This window comes from Podarcis erhardii (genome assembly GCF_964252035.2).
Source record: "Podarcis erhardii genome assembly, chromosome: 2".
NCBI lineage: Eukaryota > Metazoa > Chordata > Lepidosauria > Squamata > Lacertidae > Podarcis > Podarcis erhardii.
In genome coordinates, this window is record NC_138498.1 from 106431232 (window position 1) to 106447384 (window position 16153).

The 16153-nt window shown below is 42.6% G+C and overlaps 1 protein-coding gene across 3 annotated transcripts in view; it reads right to left on the reverse strand.

The window, feature by feature from the left end:
- Positions 1-2455: 2455 nt before the first annotated feature.
- QRICH1 (glutamine rich 1) overlaps positions 2456-16153 on the reverse strand; it is a 28876-nt gene continuing 15178 nt past the window's right edge. For all 3 annotated transcript variants that reach the window (XM_081852596.1, XM_081852598.1, XM_081852597.1), the window contains 8 exons: positions 15031-16053; positions 9859-10036; positions 8914-9068; positions 8189-8303; positions 6987-7095; positions 6036-6187; positions 4341-4431; positions 2456-3440 (listed from right to left, as the gene is read on the reverse strand). In XM_081852596.1, the coding sequence (XP_081708722.1) occupies positions 3248-3440; positions 4341-4431; positions 6036-6187; positions 6987-7095; positions 8189-8303; positions 8914-9068; positions 9859-10036; positions 15031-16053 (2016 nt within the window). In that variant the 3' untranslated portion in view covers positions 2456-3247. The remainder of the gene's footprint in view (positions 3441-4340; positions 4432-6035; positions 6188-6986; positions 7096-8188; positions 8304-8913; positions 9069-9858; positions 10037-15030; positions 16054-16153) is intronic.

A 16153-nucleotide genomic window follows, 5' to 3' on the forward strand; every position in this document is an offset into this window, starting at 1 on the left:
ATCGAATTGTGGAATTTGTTTATATCCAAGCTTGCCTACATAAATTACGTTGCTCAAAAGTTCAGGGAATGAAATTAGGCAACCACTTAGAAATTACTTACCCGTTTTCTAAATTCAGGGGCTAGAGGTGCTGTGGAAATAGCATGCATGATAAAAAGTGTGTAGTTTGAAAACACATCAGTGTAAGTAGATAGGTATTGCTGCGATGGGAAGGTAAATGGCGTTTCCGTGCGCTCTGGCACTCATCATGGTGTCCCATTATGCCTGAGGTGGTTTAGTCATGCTGGCCACATGACCCAGAAAGCTGTCTGCAGACAAACGTCAGCTCCCTTGGCCTGATAAGCGAGAGGAGCACTGCAGCCCATAAGCACCTTTGACTGGACTTAACCGTCCAGGTGTCCTTTACCTTTTATTTCATACATATGCATGAGGATGCTAGACATCTGTTTTGATCAAAGACAACCCCCTGAGAATTACATTGACCCAGGAAAACACATCTGAGGGTCAGGTGTGTTTGAGAGCTGAGAGAAAAACCCTTTTCTGGGATTTGGGCTCTTGACCCTCCATGCAGGGCTATCTGTTATTCTTCAGGCTTCATGTACTGGCTATTTTTTCCAGGTCTAAAAAGTCCCACCCCCCACCCCCATTCCAAATTCTGCATTAAAGGAAGGAGGGGCCAAGAAAACCTTTAACAGACAGTAAAGCTGCCCTCTGCTGCAATCTACCTGCAACTGCAGCCTTTAATTTACACACTGTTCAGAAAATGTGGGGATTATAGTAGAGGATTAGAGACTTCAACTCAGGGGTGGGAAACCTCTAGCACTCTTGAAATTGTCAGGGATAATAGCTGTAGTTCAACAGCAGTGGACCTAAATTTCCCCAGACCTGCCTTAACCCCAAGCCCAATCTTTATATTACACTTTGCCACCTTCTCTGCCAAGGCTTAACACCAATTTGGATAAACGAGATCTGAGTTGTGCCCAATGATATTTATCCTATGTGCCAAGCTTTATCCCCAGCACAAAATTTGATTTTGGTAGTTAATACAGGAATCTATGGTTATCTGAAAAATACATAGGAGCTACTGAAAGTGAACCCACATACAAACATAAAATAGAACTAGGCAGTGGGTCACAGGATTGCATGCTCCCAGCTTTCCAAGTTCAGCATTACATGCAACGGTTGTCAAGGAAGACAACAAAGTGGAGCTCCTAAATGCAGTTAATCCAACCCTGGATCAAAATATGATTTGCAATGGTTATACATAATGCCAAATTCAGACAGAAAGGGGTGCAATGGGAATGGGCCATAGAAGCATTTTAGCAAAATAGCAAAAGCAATTCAATGCAAACAAAGCGTGATGTAATGCACACCAGGTGTGTGTGTGCGCGTGTGTGTGTGTCTTAATTTCACATACACTCATGGGTCTGAACAATTTAATAATTTTTAAAAAATGAATGAAGATGTTGACTCATTATGCTGCAGCGGTTGAAAAGGCTGGATTCCATACCAGTTATCATTTGGAAATTAAACGGAAAATAAAACTGCTTATATCATGACATTATACAAATCTGTGGTGAAACTGCTTGGAATACTGTGTACAGGTCACCTTACATCAGAAAGTATACCATAGAGCTGGAAAAGTTTAAGAAAGGGGTAATCAAAATGCTTCAGGGGCTATGGCAATTCCCCTATGAGGAAAGATCACATTTTAGTTTAGAGAAAATTGAGGAGGAGACGTAATAGAAGCATGTAACATTATGCATGGTGCAGAGAAAGTGGATAGAAAGGAGTATTTCTACCTCTCTCATGATACTAGAAGTTGGGGATATCCAATGAAGCTGAACGCTGGAAGACTCAGGAAAGAATGTCACACATCACAGAGTTCAACTATGGACATCACTCCCACAAAATGTAGTGTGGCCACCAATCTGGATGGCTTTAAAAGAGGTTTAGAGAAATTCATGGAGGGTGAGGCTATCAACAGCTACTCATCATGATCACTGTGTACTACTACCTCCAGTCTCAGGGGCAGCAAATCTTTGAACACCAACTGCTGGAGCAACATGAGTGGGGAAAGTACTTATGTTCAGCGGCAGACTTCCAGAAGGCATCTGTTTGGCCAACTGTGGGAGCAGGATGCTGGGTGATGCTGGGCCTCCACTCTGATCCAGCAGGACTCTTCAGGTTACAAACACTTTGAGTTACTAAACCCAGGAGTAGTACCTCGGGTTGAGAACTTTGCCCCAGGGCGAGAATGGAAATCGCGCGCCAGTGGTGCGGCGGCAGCAGAAGGCACCATTAGCGAAAGCATGCCTCAGGTTAAGAATGGTTTCGGGTTGAGAACGGACCTCCGGAATGAATTAAGTTCATAACCCGAGGTACCACTGTACTAATGTTCTGTGGACACCTTTACATTTGTTCCCCCCAAATAAACACACATTGTTCAATGGCATGTTGAAAAGACGTGCTCGTCATTCTTAATAAACAACTAGCATAAGAATACATTAAGAGAAACAGGGTGGTATCTTTATATGATACACAAGTGTATGTTACAAGAATTCCATCAGGCACAGGAGCCTCAAGGTTTTAAGGCCTCAACATCAGGCCAAGAAAGAAAGAAAGAAAGAGAAAGAGAGAGAGAGAGAGAGAGAGAGAGAGAGAGAGAGAGAGAGAGAGAGAGAAGTGTGGTAGTTTGTACTTAACATCTAAAAATGTCACTTTTAAGTTCTTAATAGAAATTGTTTTTCTTTTTCCTTATAAATCATAATTGCAGGTCACTCTCCTCTCCCCTCCAGAACATGTCAGTTTCTGAGCACAAGGAAACTGCAAACTGCCTCTCTTGGCCGATATCCACCATTTCCCGCTCTTTCCAAGTGCATGAGCTCCAAAGCAATGGCCCAGCTAGGCCAAGTCCCTCAATTAGATTTGTTTCATTTTCTTCACATCATAAAAAATCCCAAAGTCAATCTACGGCACCTCACAGCTCCCAGAGAAAGAACGCAGCCCCCAATGCGTCCAGAAGGCTGATGCAGTTGGGTCAGATACACAATGGGGAGGGTCTCCTTTAAACAGAAGAAGCCTAAAAGGGCTTCATAACTACACCAATTTAAAAAAAAAACCGGAAAAAAAACCTTAGGCATCTCCTTTAGTGTAAAAGGCTGTACAATTGATCCTGGCCTTATGGCCTGGCCTTCCCTCCCACCCTGTCCTACCCTCACCCTTTTTCTGAGTTGGGAGGGATGCCTTAGTGCATGGTGCTGGCATTCGCCACAGCAATAGCTGCCTGAATCTCTCGTATCACCAGAATCCGGGTGAGCATCTGCTCCATCTGCTCTCGACTGATTGGCTGGATGGAATACCAGATAGGGCTGTTGGGAGCCACCACTGGTTCAGGAGTCAAATAGAATGTATCGTTCCGGCCTTTCACACTCTGGGGGCTGAGAAGACAGAGAATATCGTTAAGCAATTACTTTGACAGCATACACTTGAAACAGCTATGAACACTATCTTACAAACATCTACATTTTTTCTGAACCTCCAAAGGATCCACATGTAACACAATACAAAAAGTGACGTCCTGATCATTTCAACCTCCATTTTATAACAGTTTAAGCTGACTGTGGCATTGAAGACTAAAACTGGAGAGTTAGGACGGGCCTTCCCATGAGGTTTTCTGCTCTAGCAGAACCCCCCTGCATTACATCTGCAACCCTAGCCTTTAGTAATACATTTCAAAGTATTCGAAAAAGGGTGAATTGTGAGTGCACAGGAATTCAGGTCGTATCTGAAACGCCCAATTTGTACAGAGCATTCTTTACATTCTACACCACAGACTTCTCACACTAACTTGGGGGTTTCACTGGGCTTTGGAAATGAAGAGCAAGTCCAAAAAAGTTTTTAAAGACTAGAAACTGCCAGTCACTAATCAACATGTTGGGCACCTTTTCCCACAGTACCACACCAATATACCTCCATCTATTTTATAGACCTCTGCCAGGGACACGAAGTTCCAGTTTACTCAATACAAAGTGTTTGCCCACTTCAAACATACTATGTTATATACCCAAACTCTTTCCAGTAAAACACAGTGTCAAGAATTATGCAATGCCAGGCTTTAAAAATAAAATAAAATAAGCTACACTACAAGCCTCTCAATTTGCATGCCATTAAGTTTGCATTTTTGACAATTCAAGTAGGAAGCATAAGGTAGTCTTTATACAAGGTCATCACTCCAAAAAATAAATAGTTAAGTTTGATTAAAACAGTAGAAAGTGCACACAAACCCTGAACATCCAGATAGTTATCCTTCTGTGGCTCTGGATGTCAGGAACACTTACCATTTGAAGAGGTAGAAGTCATAGAGCTTTATAGGACACCTCAAGGGATTCTCTGGGTTCTCTGTCTGCTCTGCATACATGTCATCAGTAACTGCAAGTCAATCCCAACAATACAGAACATCAGAAACCTTGTAGATGAAGTTGATGTCAGTAAAACCTAAGTAAACCCACAATTTGAAAAGATAGGACACAGCAACACCAATGGCTTTCTTGCTGCAGATGGACAACTATTCTGTGACCATTAAACGAAGAACACATCCATTGCTACCTGTGCTTTTTTGTAGTTCTGTTTACATTCAAACATAAATATCTCAGTGTGTTGTCTAGTTTTTAGCAAGGAGGTAGGAGTCCCACTTATCAAAAAAACATTCCAGGAACAGTTTGGTGGTCAAAGTTTCACCTTCTTTGCAGTAGGATCCATGGCAGTATCATTAATGAAAAGGTTTTCCAGCTGGACTAAAAGGTCCCGGTCTTCAGTTTAAACCTATCTTTAGCTGTTTTATGTACTGTTTTAAAACTATTTATAGCTGTTTTATGGTATGTTTCTAAACTGCCTTGAGACAAGTGTAAAAAGGTAATAAATAAATAAGACGGAAAAGCAACTGGGGCTCCATAGAGAATCTCTGAATAGATATAAATGCACAGTAACAGAACTGTGCCCCCAAGAGCAGTCCAACATAAGCTCAGGGGCATATAAAGCAAGGAAGCAAGTACCACTACAGTGTCATCTCAGAAGTTTGGCATACCTAAAGCTTTTAGATGCTGTTTTGATACATTTGGGATGCGGGTGGCGCTGTGGTCTAAACCACTGAGCCTCTTGGGCTTGCCAATCGGAAGGTCGGCGGTTCAAATCCCCGCGACAGGGTGAGCTCCCGTTGCTCAGTCCCAGCTCCCGCCAACCTAGCAGTTTGAAAGCATGTCAAAGTGCAAGTAGATAAATAGGTACCGCTCTGGCAGAAAGGTAAACGGTGTTTCCGTGCGCTGCTCTAGTTTGCCAGAAGCGGCTTAGTCATGCTGGCCACATGATCCGGAAAAACTGTCTGCAGACAAACGTCAGCTCCCTTGGCCAGTAAAGCGAGATGAGTGCCACAACCCCAGAGTCGTTCGCGGCTGGACTTAACTGTCAGAGGTCCTTTACCTTTTTTTATATACATATACATTTAATTAATATTCCATTTTCCAACCACGCACAACTAGCTTTGATAAAACCCTATTAACAACAGTAAGCTACACACATGCACTCATTTCAGTAAATGCCAAGGTAAGACAGCAAAGGACCATCAATAAAATGTATGAATGCAAAGAAATATTTTTGTTTGCAGAAAGTAAGAGAAAAGCATCATTACCAAAAGAAAAAAATCCCCACTGTGTGCTACAGTTGCTCTTCAGGGTTGATGGCATCTGCAACAGGACTTGCATCTGCAGATCAAATACCTGTGATATCTCATAATAAAGTTCCATGATATAGTAAGTCCCAGTCCCAGAAGGTGGCTTTGTAATCAATCACCATCAGCACCAGAAATTGTCTAGCCATACTCACCACCCAGGCTTACCGGGCTGCAAATTTAATTATGAATCCAATTTTTTTGTCTTCCCTTAATCCTGTGGTTCTCTCTCCCTCGAGAGAGAGAGAACTGCAAAACAAATATGATCAGCTACTTAAAGCACAGCTTTTTTTTCCATGTTAAGTTCTACCTTTCTGGCCTGCCTGGTGTATGCCAAGTGCCTTCAGGTACCGGATGCTCGTACTCTTATCCTTGGGATTGGAAGGGTTCTTCTTGGTCTGCCTCAAAACCTTTGAAAAGGCCAACTTCATATGCTGGTCTACTGTTTTCAACAGGAAGTATCTGAACATCAAGTGGAAAAGGTGGAGGGCACAGATCAGTTAAAGATGCACAATAAACCTTAACTTTTCCAACACTGGCAGAAACAAAACAAGGCTCTTAAAAGCCAACATTTGAGGGCGTGTAAGGTTTTTAAAACATGCATTTATTTCAACAGACATATACAGTTCAATAGACAGCTCATCTGGCATGTTTTATAAGCAATAGTTAGCATCAAATGGGTGGTGTGAACTGAGAAGGTGGTCATACAAATCCATGAAGGATACAGCTAACAATGGCTATTAATCTCAATAGCTAAATAGGATCTCTGTATTTTGGGACAGTATAACCCAAATAACAGGAAGCGGCCGCAGGACAGAGCACCAACATCATACTTCTGTGAACTCCCAGAAACACTGGGCTGGTCACTCTAGAAACAGAATGTTAGACTGATTGCTGTCATGCATTCAAAGATTGATTATACTTACACACATACCCACATGTACGCGTGTGCGTGCGCGAGAGAGTGATAGAGAAACTTAGAACAACCATGTAAAGAAGTCAGAACTATGACCATATTGCACACTGGGGAAGACTGAATTTTCCGATGGCCGCCTAGTAAGTTCACTGAAGAAGGAAGACTGGAGACCTGCTGGTTCACTGGTTCATCTAGTAGTTAACTATGCCAAACTAGCTCTGATAGCTCATACCAAAATGCATCTAAGTAATTCTTCATTGGTAGTTTGTGCTCAAATGTGCACATTAATTCACAGTTCACTAAAGAATAGGCTTCCACGAAGAAGGCATCTTTATTAGTACTTACTTTGTGTTAAAAAACATGAGGGTTGTCAGCAAGGTGGCAGGAGAGTGCGCTCCAAGCTGCTTACACTCCCACAGCATCTCTTCTGTCACATGGTTAGGAAGAACATAGCCTGTGAAGATCAGAAGATAATTTCAACAGATGTATGGAAACCAAGGAGCATCTCCAATCAATTATCCCAAAGTTTCTATTAAGAGAGAAAACTAATTTACAAAGGTTTGACTAGCGACAGCAGCTCCTACATATAGCATACATTTCAGTTTACAATGACATCAAGTCTAACTAGCTGGTTTGAGATTTCTAACAAATAGTTTGTAAGTACAGCTTATTTGGATACAACTCAGAATAGTCCCAATGACACTGATGGACCTAAGTTAACCATGTTAATTACTTTTAGTGTGTCTGAATAGAATGTTTGACCTTATGTAGCTCTGTATTGTTATACACTAAAAAATACTTCATGCTATCTTGTTGCAACTACTATGCAAGCATACCATTCCACAAAGAAAAAGGCAGAGACATTGGCTTGCCTAACTTATGATGCCCTAAACATTCTAGAACCAGTTCTCACAGGGAATGCCATCTCCTCAAAAAATCAACAACTTCAAATTCCATCTCACCAGAACAGGCTTTACGAGCAGAAGACCTTTCTCAATTAGCACCCCAAAGCTTTGGGACACTTCCAAGGGTTATTCATTTGTGCTCCTGCTCTCTCATGACATTCTGGAAACAGATGAGGACTATTCTGTTCTGCTTCTGAATGTTAGCCTTACCATACATTTTCATTGTTTCAAGCTCTATTATAAAATTCCAGCATATGGAATCAGATCAGTAGAGAGTTTGGGCAGATGTAAGAAGAGAACCAGATAGCTGGGATGAGCCCGGCAAAAACTACAGCGAAGGCTGCACAATGTGTGCCCAGATGTGGTTCCATCCATATTGAATAATGCAAGCTTGCATTTTGTACTATAGACAGTATATTGGAAAGTGACAATATGGGTCCAGCTATACGGCGATACCCGTACTTCTCTGCAGAAAAGCAAGGACAATTTGGGGCCTAGAAGTCTAGTACAAAAAGCCATTATTTGAATTTATTGCAGATTCTTCCTAGGTCAATTAAGGGAGCATTCTTCAAATGTTCTCTGAGGACCGCTATGTCTAGACAGTGGTTACCAAGCCTATCTGTGGACTGAAGAGTCTCTTACCAAGAGGAGTGACCCGAGGCTGCACCTCCTTGAGCACTTCATGTAACCACTCAGTGAACCGTATGTAATATAGATCAGAAAAAATGTCATCGACTCGCCCGTTTTCAAATAGATACTGCAAGAAACAGTTACACAGAGGTCAGGCAAACCTGCTCCTCATATAATTTTTTTTAATAAAAAAACAATCAGTTAGTTAGACTGTGTGTTTGAAGTGCACATGTGAAACATGAGGATTAGAAATTCTTCACACACACCCCCTGCTGACAATAGAGATTAGGAATCACCTAACAAACTCAACATTAACTCTCTAGCTACAGTTTTACTTATCATGCCTTCCTATGTAAATCCCATAGTGCACAACAAACACATTTATTCAAAGAGCCTGAAAGGCTAGGCCACGAAGCACCTGAAACTCATATTAATGCTTTGTAAATAGAAATCCCATTAGAGTGATACTGGGCTAATTTCCAGAATTTGCAGCTACTAATAGTTTGTTTCTATGCATAATGATTATTAGAGTATGTTTAGTTATGTGCCACTCTAAAGATCAGAACAGCATCCAGTCAAGAGTTCTCAAGTGAAAGAGAAAACCAAGGATCTCAGGAGTGGAAGCCAATGTCTGCCTCTCTCACTTTAGTCTGGCACAAGAATCCTCCTAGTGACCACATATGCCCAGCATACCACTTTTAACATTGTTTGCAGCAAGGGCTTCCAAAATACCATACCTTTTGAATACACAGGAAGATATAGTACAGAACCTCTGGATCATAGGGTTCACCTTCACTGTTGCGAGCTTCACGAGTCATTAAGCACAGCCCATAATTCAACTCTGCTACAGCAGAGGATATGAGATCTTCCTGGAATCTCAACAGCTGGCGTCCTGCAAACCATGGCACAAGGTTAGTAAACCAAGGTTACTAATTGGCATTTCTCAACAGAGATGTCTTTTTGTAGACTCAGTCATGCTTTCCCACTGCAACCTTCCCAATAAGCCTATACTGTCACTTGCAAATATTTCTCCTTGTCCCCAGCATATACAAAGGTACCCCAAAATTTGCTTGAAAAGGAAACTGAATGGATTTCAAACACACGACTTGCCACTCAGAAATTGACAATTCACAAATGGTTGAATATTCCTCAATAACAATGGGAAGGAGTCTGAGGTCAGAGTACCAAGAGACAATTCAAAGCATGACTGACATTAGTATCCTTTTAAATCTGTATTGCTGTGTCAATGAAAAAAATCGTGGGTGCCACAAACATTGCATATAAACTTAACTGTTTTTAAAGTTAACAAGGCTTTTGCATTTTTATTTTAAACTGAAAACCTAACATACATAATGAAAGTTTGCCTTGCTTTGTAAACACACCAAAACAGATTCAAGAATGCAGCTAAGAATGAAATCAGCAAGAAGAGCAGAGACTCCATCACTTAGCAGAAAAGTTATTAGAGAATGAGCTTAGCTGCCTGAAGGGAAAAGTTAAGCCCTGATCATTAGCAAGAACTCTAGAAACTGTTGATTATAGTAGCCGACACACACTCACTGTATATGATAACCCACTCAAAGCCCTTGTAATTCAGCAGCCTATAACACTAACTAATCTTTACTAAGCAAAAGATTCCTATTGTTTGAAAGATGGAGCAGTACTTCCCTGCTCACAACACTTACTGCCAATAGGTGCAAGCCTGTTCTGAGCCTCCTTCTCCAGCTCTGCATTTTTAGTCTGTGCCCAGCTCTTCCACACTTCTAGTCCCTCTTCTGGCTTGAGAGAGTGTGGAAGGAGAAGTTCAGGTGAAGGCTGAGGCTGTGGTTGCTGCTCAACTTCAGCAACCTGAACAGTTTGAGCCTGTGGAAAAAAGTCAATTCTGATCACATATGTATGAAAAGCTTTTGCTTACCACTACTGTAGCATCTTCCGCCAGCCTGCAGAGCTACTCACCTGACTTCAGTTCATTAGAAGAACTGTACTATATTTGATTTACACCCTGGCAGTTTTAATTGAATGGTCCTCCAGGCGGCTTATAAAATATTTCAATAAAGAGAAGTAAATATAATAAAAATGATAATCTTCATAGGAGGTGGGTTCAGGCTGTTTGCTCTTCATTTAATTCTAATGCTCAGAAGCCCCTGGTATTTCACTACAAATACTGATCACTCTCAATTCCATGTATTTATCTTGCTACCTCATGACCACTGTGAACCCGTCTTACAAAGTCAAAATGCAGAATCAAAACCCTGTGTAACATAGTGGCTACTGCCTTTGTTAGTTTGTTGCAACTACAGAGGTCTAGAGAAGATAAGCTCCTTCCTCTTCCTCCTTCCTCTTCTAATGAGGCCAACTGCAAAGCAGACTGCTAATTTCTTAAAACCAGTTTTCCATAAAGTTACTTCAATTCTGGTTTGTGGGTTGCTGTCAAACCAGTTTCCTAGTTCAGACATTACTGTAAACTGATTTATGAAACCGTCTTTGCAGCTGGGTACAAGAAGAAGATGTCAACAAACCGTGAATAAAAGAGATAAAACAGAGTGAACAGATTGCCCTCTGCTGGGGGAAAGCTGAATGCTAATCGTTTTGGAAAATACATCTGCTAGCAAACACAGAATCTGAAGGTCACTGCATCATCAGTTTGCCCACAGTTCTAAGTGCAATATTTCCATTAGAATATATTTTTGTACAAGGCGGCCATGTGCCTAAGAGTAGCATACTATAAAGGTGCCCTGCCAAACTGTGATTTTGTATCTTAGTGCAGGCCAGGCAATTATTCAAGTTTTCAGTTACAATCCTTTTGACAAAACAAGACAATAGTAATAAAACCAAAAATAAGGCTACCTACCTACCTACCTGGATGTAGACTATGATCAGAACAAAACAAAAGGATAGCAAAACATGAGAATGCTTCAATCATTGATTATACACACTTACCTAGTCTTACCTAACCAAAACAACAGGGAATAAGGCTAATAGCTTAAGCCTGTAAGTTTTAATACAGGGATCAGCAAACATTTTCATCAGGCGGCCAGTCCACTGTCCCTCAGACCTTGTGGGGGACTGGACTATAAATTTTTTTTTGGGGGGGGATGATGCAAGAGCACCACAAGCCCTGGTAGCTGCTTACCCATCTCTTGCGAGTGGCAGGGACTGGTGGCAGCGGTGAAGGGACGATGAGCGGCGTGCAAAAGGGCTCTGGAGAGGGGCTGCTTAAAATGGTGGCCGCTTGAGCACTGCTGCTGCTGGCACCAACAAAGCCCAGCCCCCTTCCTCCTCTAGGCAGGGCGGGGAGAAGCCAGGAGGGGGGAGGGAGAAGGCGCCGGTGCTGCCGTGTGAGGGAGAGTGAAAGAGCGCAAGCACTGGCGATCCATGTGGCGATTCCTGGATCGTCCGCGGGCGGGATCCAGAAGGCAATTGGGCCTGATCCAACCCGCGGACCTTACTTTGCTGACCCATGTTTTAATACATGACCCCCTTCCATATTTGACATGCCTAGCAGTGAGAGGGTGAGAAAGCATAAACATTTAGAAGTTTGAATAGCTTAACTGAAACCTATACAAGACTGATAGCAGTGCCCTGCTCCCAATTTCCTATAATCCTTCTCTCCTACTTTTTCCTTCCCCTCTTTTCATATCCTATGTTTTACAATTCATTCATTTTAAATGGTGCATTTTCAGTTCAAGAGGAATTGAGCTAGTATTTTGACATTATGATAAAAACCTCTAAAACAGGTGTGGCTAACCAGTGGCCCACCAGATATTACTGAGAATACTTCCATCATTCCTGACCATCAGTCACAATGGCTGGGGGCAGTGAGAATTGTTATCTCAGCTGGGACACAGGTTAGCTCTAAATTGTGATCAATATATGAGATCTTATAGTAAGAATACCCCAGCAGATTAAAAAAACAAAATAAGAAGCCCATTCCACATTGAGCGTCTGGATCAGCAAATTCTGCCTACAAGAAGAATGCTGAGTCACAATAGCTCCACAGCCAATCTCTGTGCTTAATTTGAGCAGGCTGAACTATTAGCAATTTTGAAAAAAGGACTGGCTATCAATAGAAGATAAGGGCAGAAACTGCCACATGATTATGCCAAACTCTGCCTCGATTCTGTGCCTTCCTCTACCCTTACAGTCATTTTGTGACTGATGAGTCTCAGTAATTTTCTGCCCTCTCAAGTAAGCACTGAGGGTAGTAAGTTTTAACTCCTGCTCTATTTTAAACTTCTCAGGTTAAAAGCAACAGCAGCCAAGGAATCTTCTGAGTTTTTAATATCTCAAAGACCCAACTCTAAAAGCTGTGAACAGAATAATCTCCCTAGAAAGAGACACTTGCACCTCTAAAACAATAATATTTTTTAAAATTTCTATTGCCTTTCTTCACCATGCCTCATTATTCTTCTTGCTTATCCTTTTGTTAGTCTCAAGAGCCATTCTGTTTTACCTCCCAATTTACTGAATATATAGCTGGTACTTTACCAAACAATGTTGAGGCTTAATAAAAGTTACTGTTGTGTAAGATCAATTCTCTAATGTGAAAATTGTTCCAGTGGTGTAGATGGCAAACAGAAAGTAGTCTTGCTGAAGACAAAAGAAATGCAAGAAACAACATGGGAGTTGAGAAAATTTGGCGATGCTACTGGACCCAACAAAGATTGGCCTCAGTAAGTCTAAAACAAAAAACTTGCAATCTTCTACATGCTCTAAGACAACATCAAAACCCTCCTAAAATCCCATGGACTAATATCAGAGTAGCTGTGGGAGCCCAACACTCTCGCAGGTCAGGCTGCAAGGTATGTTAGAGAACCACAAACATGTTAAATTTTGCTTTCTAGCAAAAATTTGGCTCAATAAACAGAGAATAGAGAAATCCAATTAAGTTTATATTTCACTGGAAGTACTTAAGAGCTTAGAACAAAAAAATTCTACATGTAATTTCATAACTGCATTTGAAAATTTTGAACCAGTGGTAATCACTCCTAACATTAACTCATAGTGGAATATTTCTGTCAAAGTGTATTCCGTTATAATGGCAATTGTGGCCACACCCATTTTTTTATCCATACCCCATATTGCTGTATGGACAACTGAATTATGAAGTGAGTTTAGCACGAGTACAGCATGCTCTATCATATGCCATTCCATATATGGGATGAGGCATATTTTCAAAGGCCACGTCACCATCTATTTACTAAAGAACCTGTTCTTACTTCAACCAAAACACCACAAACCTGCAAATTCACATATATGAACTTCACTAACACCTACAAAGGAGGGATTGCAGTTCTAACAGGGGTATGCTTTGTATATAGCCCCAGGTACAATTAATGACGCGGGACGCAGGTGGCATTGTGGGTTAAACCACAGAGCCTAGGGTTTGCCGATCAGAAGATTGGCAGTTCAAATCCCTGCGACGGGGTGAGCTCCCATTGCTCAGTCCCAGCTCCTGCCAACCTAGCAGTTCGAAAGCACATCTAAGTGGAAGTAGATAAATAGGTACCACTTTGGCGGGAAGGTAAACGGTGTTTCCGTGCACTGCTCTGGTTCGCCAGAAGCAGCTTGGTCATGCTGGCCACATGACCTGGAAGCTGTACACCAGCTCCCTTGGCCAATAAAGCAAGATGAGTGCCGCAACTCCAGAGTCGTCCGGGACTGGACCTAATGGTCAGGGGTCCCTTTACCTTTACAATCCATGACAGATTTCAGACAAGAAGGACTCTCTCAGTAACAGCACCTGACTCTAGAGTTAGTGTTTTGCAAATCACTGATGTGATTTAGTCTCAACACAACCCATTATAATGGCAGCTAATAAAGCTTAATGATTAGCCCAACAGAAGATTTAGCATAAATATTGAGATTGGGAAGGTGAGAATGCTTGCTTTATGTACACCTTAGAATTATGAAATACTTAAATGTAGGGTAGGAAGAAGTACAACACTGTCCTTCTGCATCCTAGTGTAATATTAACCCCTACCACATTCTGCCATCCCAAGATAAGAACAAAAAATGTTTCATTCACCCTGAAAAGTAATAGCTGTCCAGTCCCAGTCCAGAGTTTCAAATTTTGGAATCAGTGAAATTTATACTAATTCAGCATTTCTGATAGTTAGCACCCTAAGGAAGGACCATTTACCTTTTGCAATTTACAGGGCTTGGTCCAACAATCTTGATTGCTTTTTTAAAAAACACCCTCGGGTTGTTGCTTTTTGCAGAAACACAAGTATATGACATAGTCCTCAAAAGGGGGAAGAGGAGCATATAGACATTACATTTCAAAATGTGCAGACAAGTTTCTGCACAGTTCTTTACAGCAGGAAAGAAGAAGAAGAAGAAGAAGAAGAGTTTGGATTTGATATCCCGCCTTTCACTCCCCTTCAGGAGTCTCAAAGCGGCTAACATTCTCCTTTCCCTTCCTCCCCCACAACAAACACTCTGTGAGGTGAGTGGGGCTGAGAGACTTCACACAAGTGTGACTGGCCCAAGGTCACCCAGCAGCTGCATGTGGAGGAGCGGAGACGCAAACCCGGTTCCCCAGATTACAAGACTACCGCTCTTATCCACTACACCACACTGGCTCTCAGAATATCTGTGCCCCATGCTGCTACCTGAACCCCTAACGCTCAAAATCCTCATTGTACGCCCACCTCTCCATACAAAATTCTGGAAGAACATCCGGGTGCACGCAAGCTGAGTAACTTTACATAAAAACAAGGTACATATTACTCTGAGTAAAGTTTTGCTGTCTTTGACACACTGCAGACAGTTCTGCCCTTGGGCTAAGCCACTGCTCTCTACATTTGGAACACTCCACAGTGCAGACAGGTTGTTCATTAAAGTAGTTTACTTACAGAGCAAGTAACTTGCAGCTGCTGGTGTTGCTGCTGCTGCTGCCCCTGCTCTTGCGGTGTGGACTGCTGCTGCTGTGGGTCCCATATATGGACCGTCTGGGCTGTATTCTGATATGTCCCTGCCACTGCTTGCACTGCCACTGGAATGTGGATATTGCCATTCATAAACTGTGCTGGGAAAAGGGAGTTGGCAAGGGTTTGCACCACTTCCTCATGAGAGTTTTTCACTACTGATGCACCTCCCACCATCTTATCCTTGTCATCTTCCAGCTTCACAGTGGCTAGGGCCGTCGGGGAGCCACTGACATGGACGGCATTGTAGGCCTCCTGGGGGATGGCAATGTGGGTTATGTTTTGCTGCTGCAGGTCACCACGTGGTTGCGCAGAGTAAACAGGGATGGTCCAAGTCTCTCCAGTAGGGCTGGTTATGGTCCCAGTGGCACTGTACAGGTGGGCGCTATCCACCGTTAACAAGTCCGGCCTTAACGATACATAACTCTGCTGCTGGCCTTGGGGGATGGCCAGGACTGTGGCAACCGGCTGCCCTGAAATAGCATATGACACAGTAATAGGCATATCCACTTTGCGCTTCTTTACTGGCTGGAGGACACTGGCGGTGCTGATCCTTCGCTCGCCTTCGCGTGGCGAGCCCTGTTGAGATGGAGGAGGGGAAAGCGCCCCAACTGTCTGGATCTGGATCTGCTGGCCCCCAGCAATAGCCTGTCCTGCCACAAGCTGTGCCTGGATTTGCTGGTGCTGCATATGTTCCTCCTGTATTTCGGCACCCTGGATTTGCTGAGCAGTCTGCACATGCTGCACCTGGATCTGAGCTGCCTGCAACTGAGAAGGGCTAGGACTCTGAAGTGCTTGACCCTGTATCGTCTGAGGTGCCGGCTGTTGCGCCTGACCTTGAATCTGCACTTGGACCTGTATGGGCTGATCTGAGGCTTGATGAACAGTGAGCTGGGGAGAAAGCTGCTGAGTGGAGACTTGCTGAGGGGACTGCTGAACCTGAACTTGCACCTGTAAAACAAGGATTCAAAAGTTAGCATTCATTAACTCCTACACCTCTGAACTACTGACTCTCTTGTGATTAGGCCAAGGAGAAAGTATAATATAAATG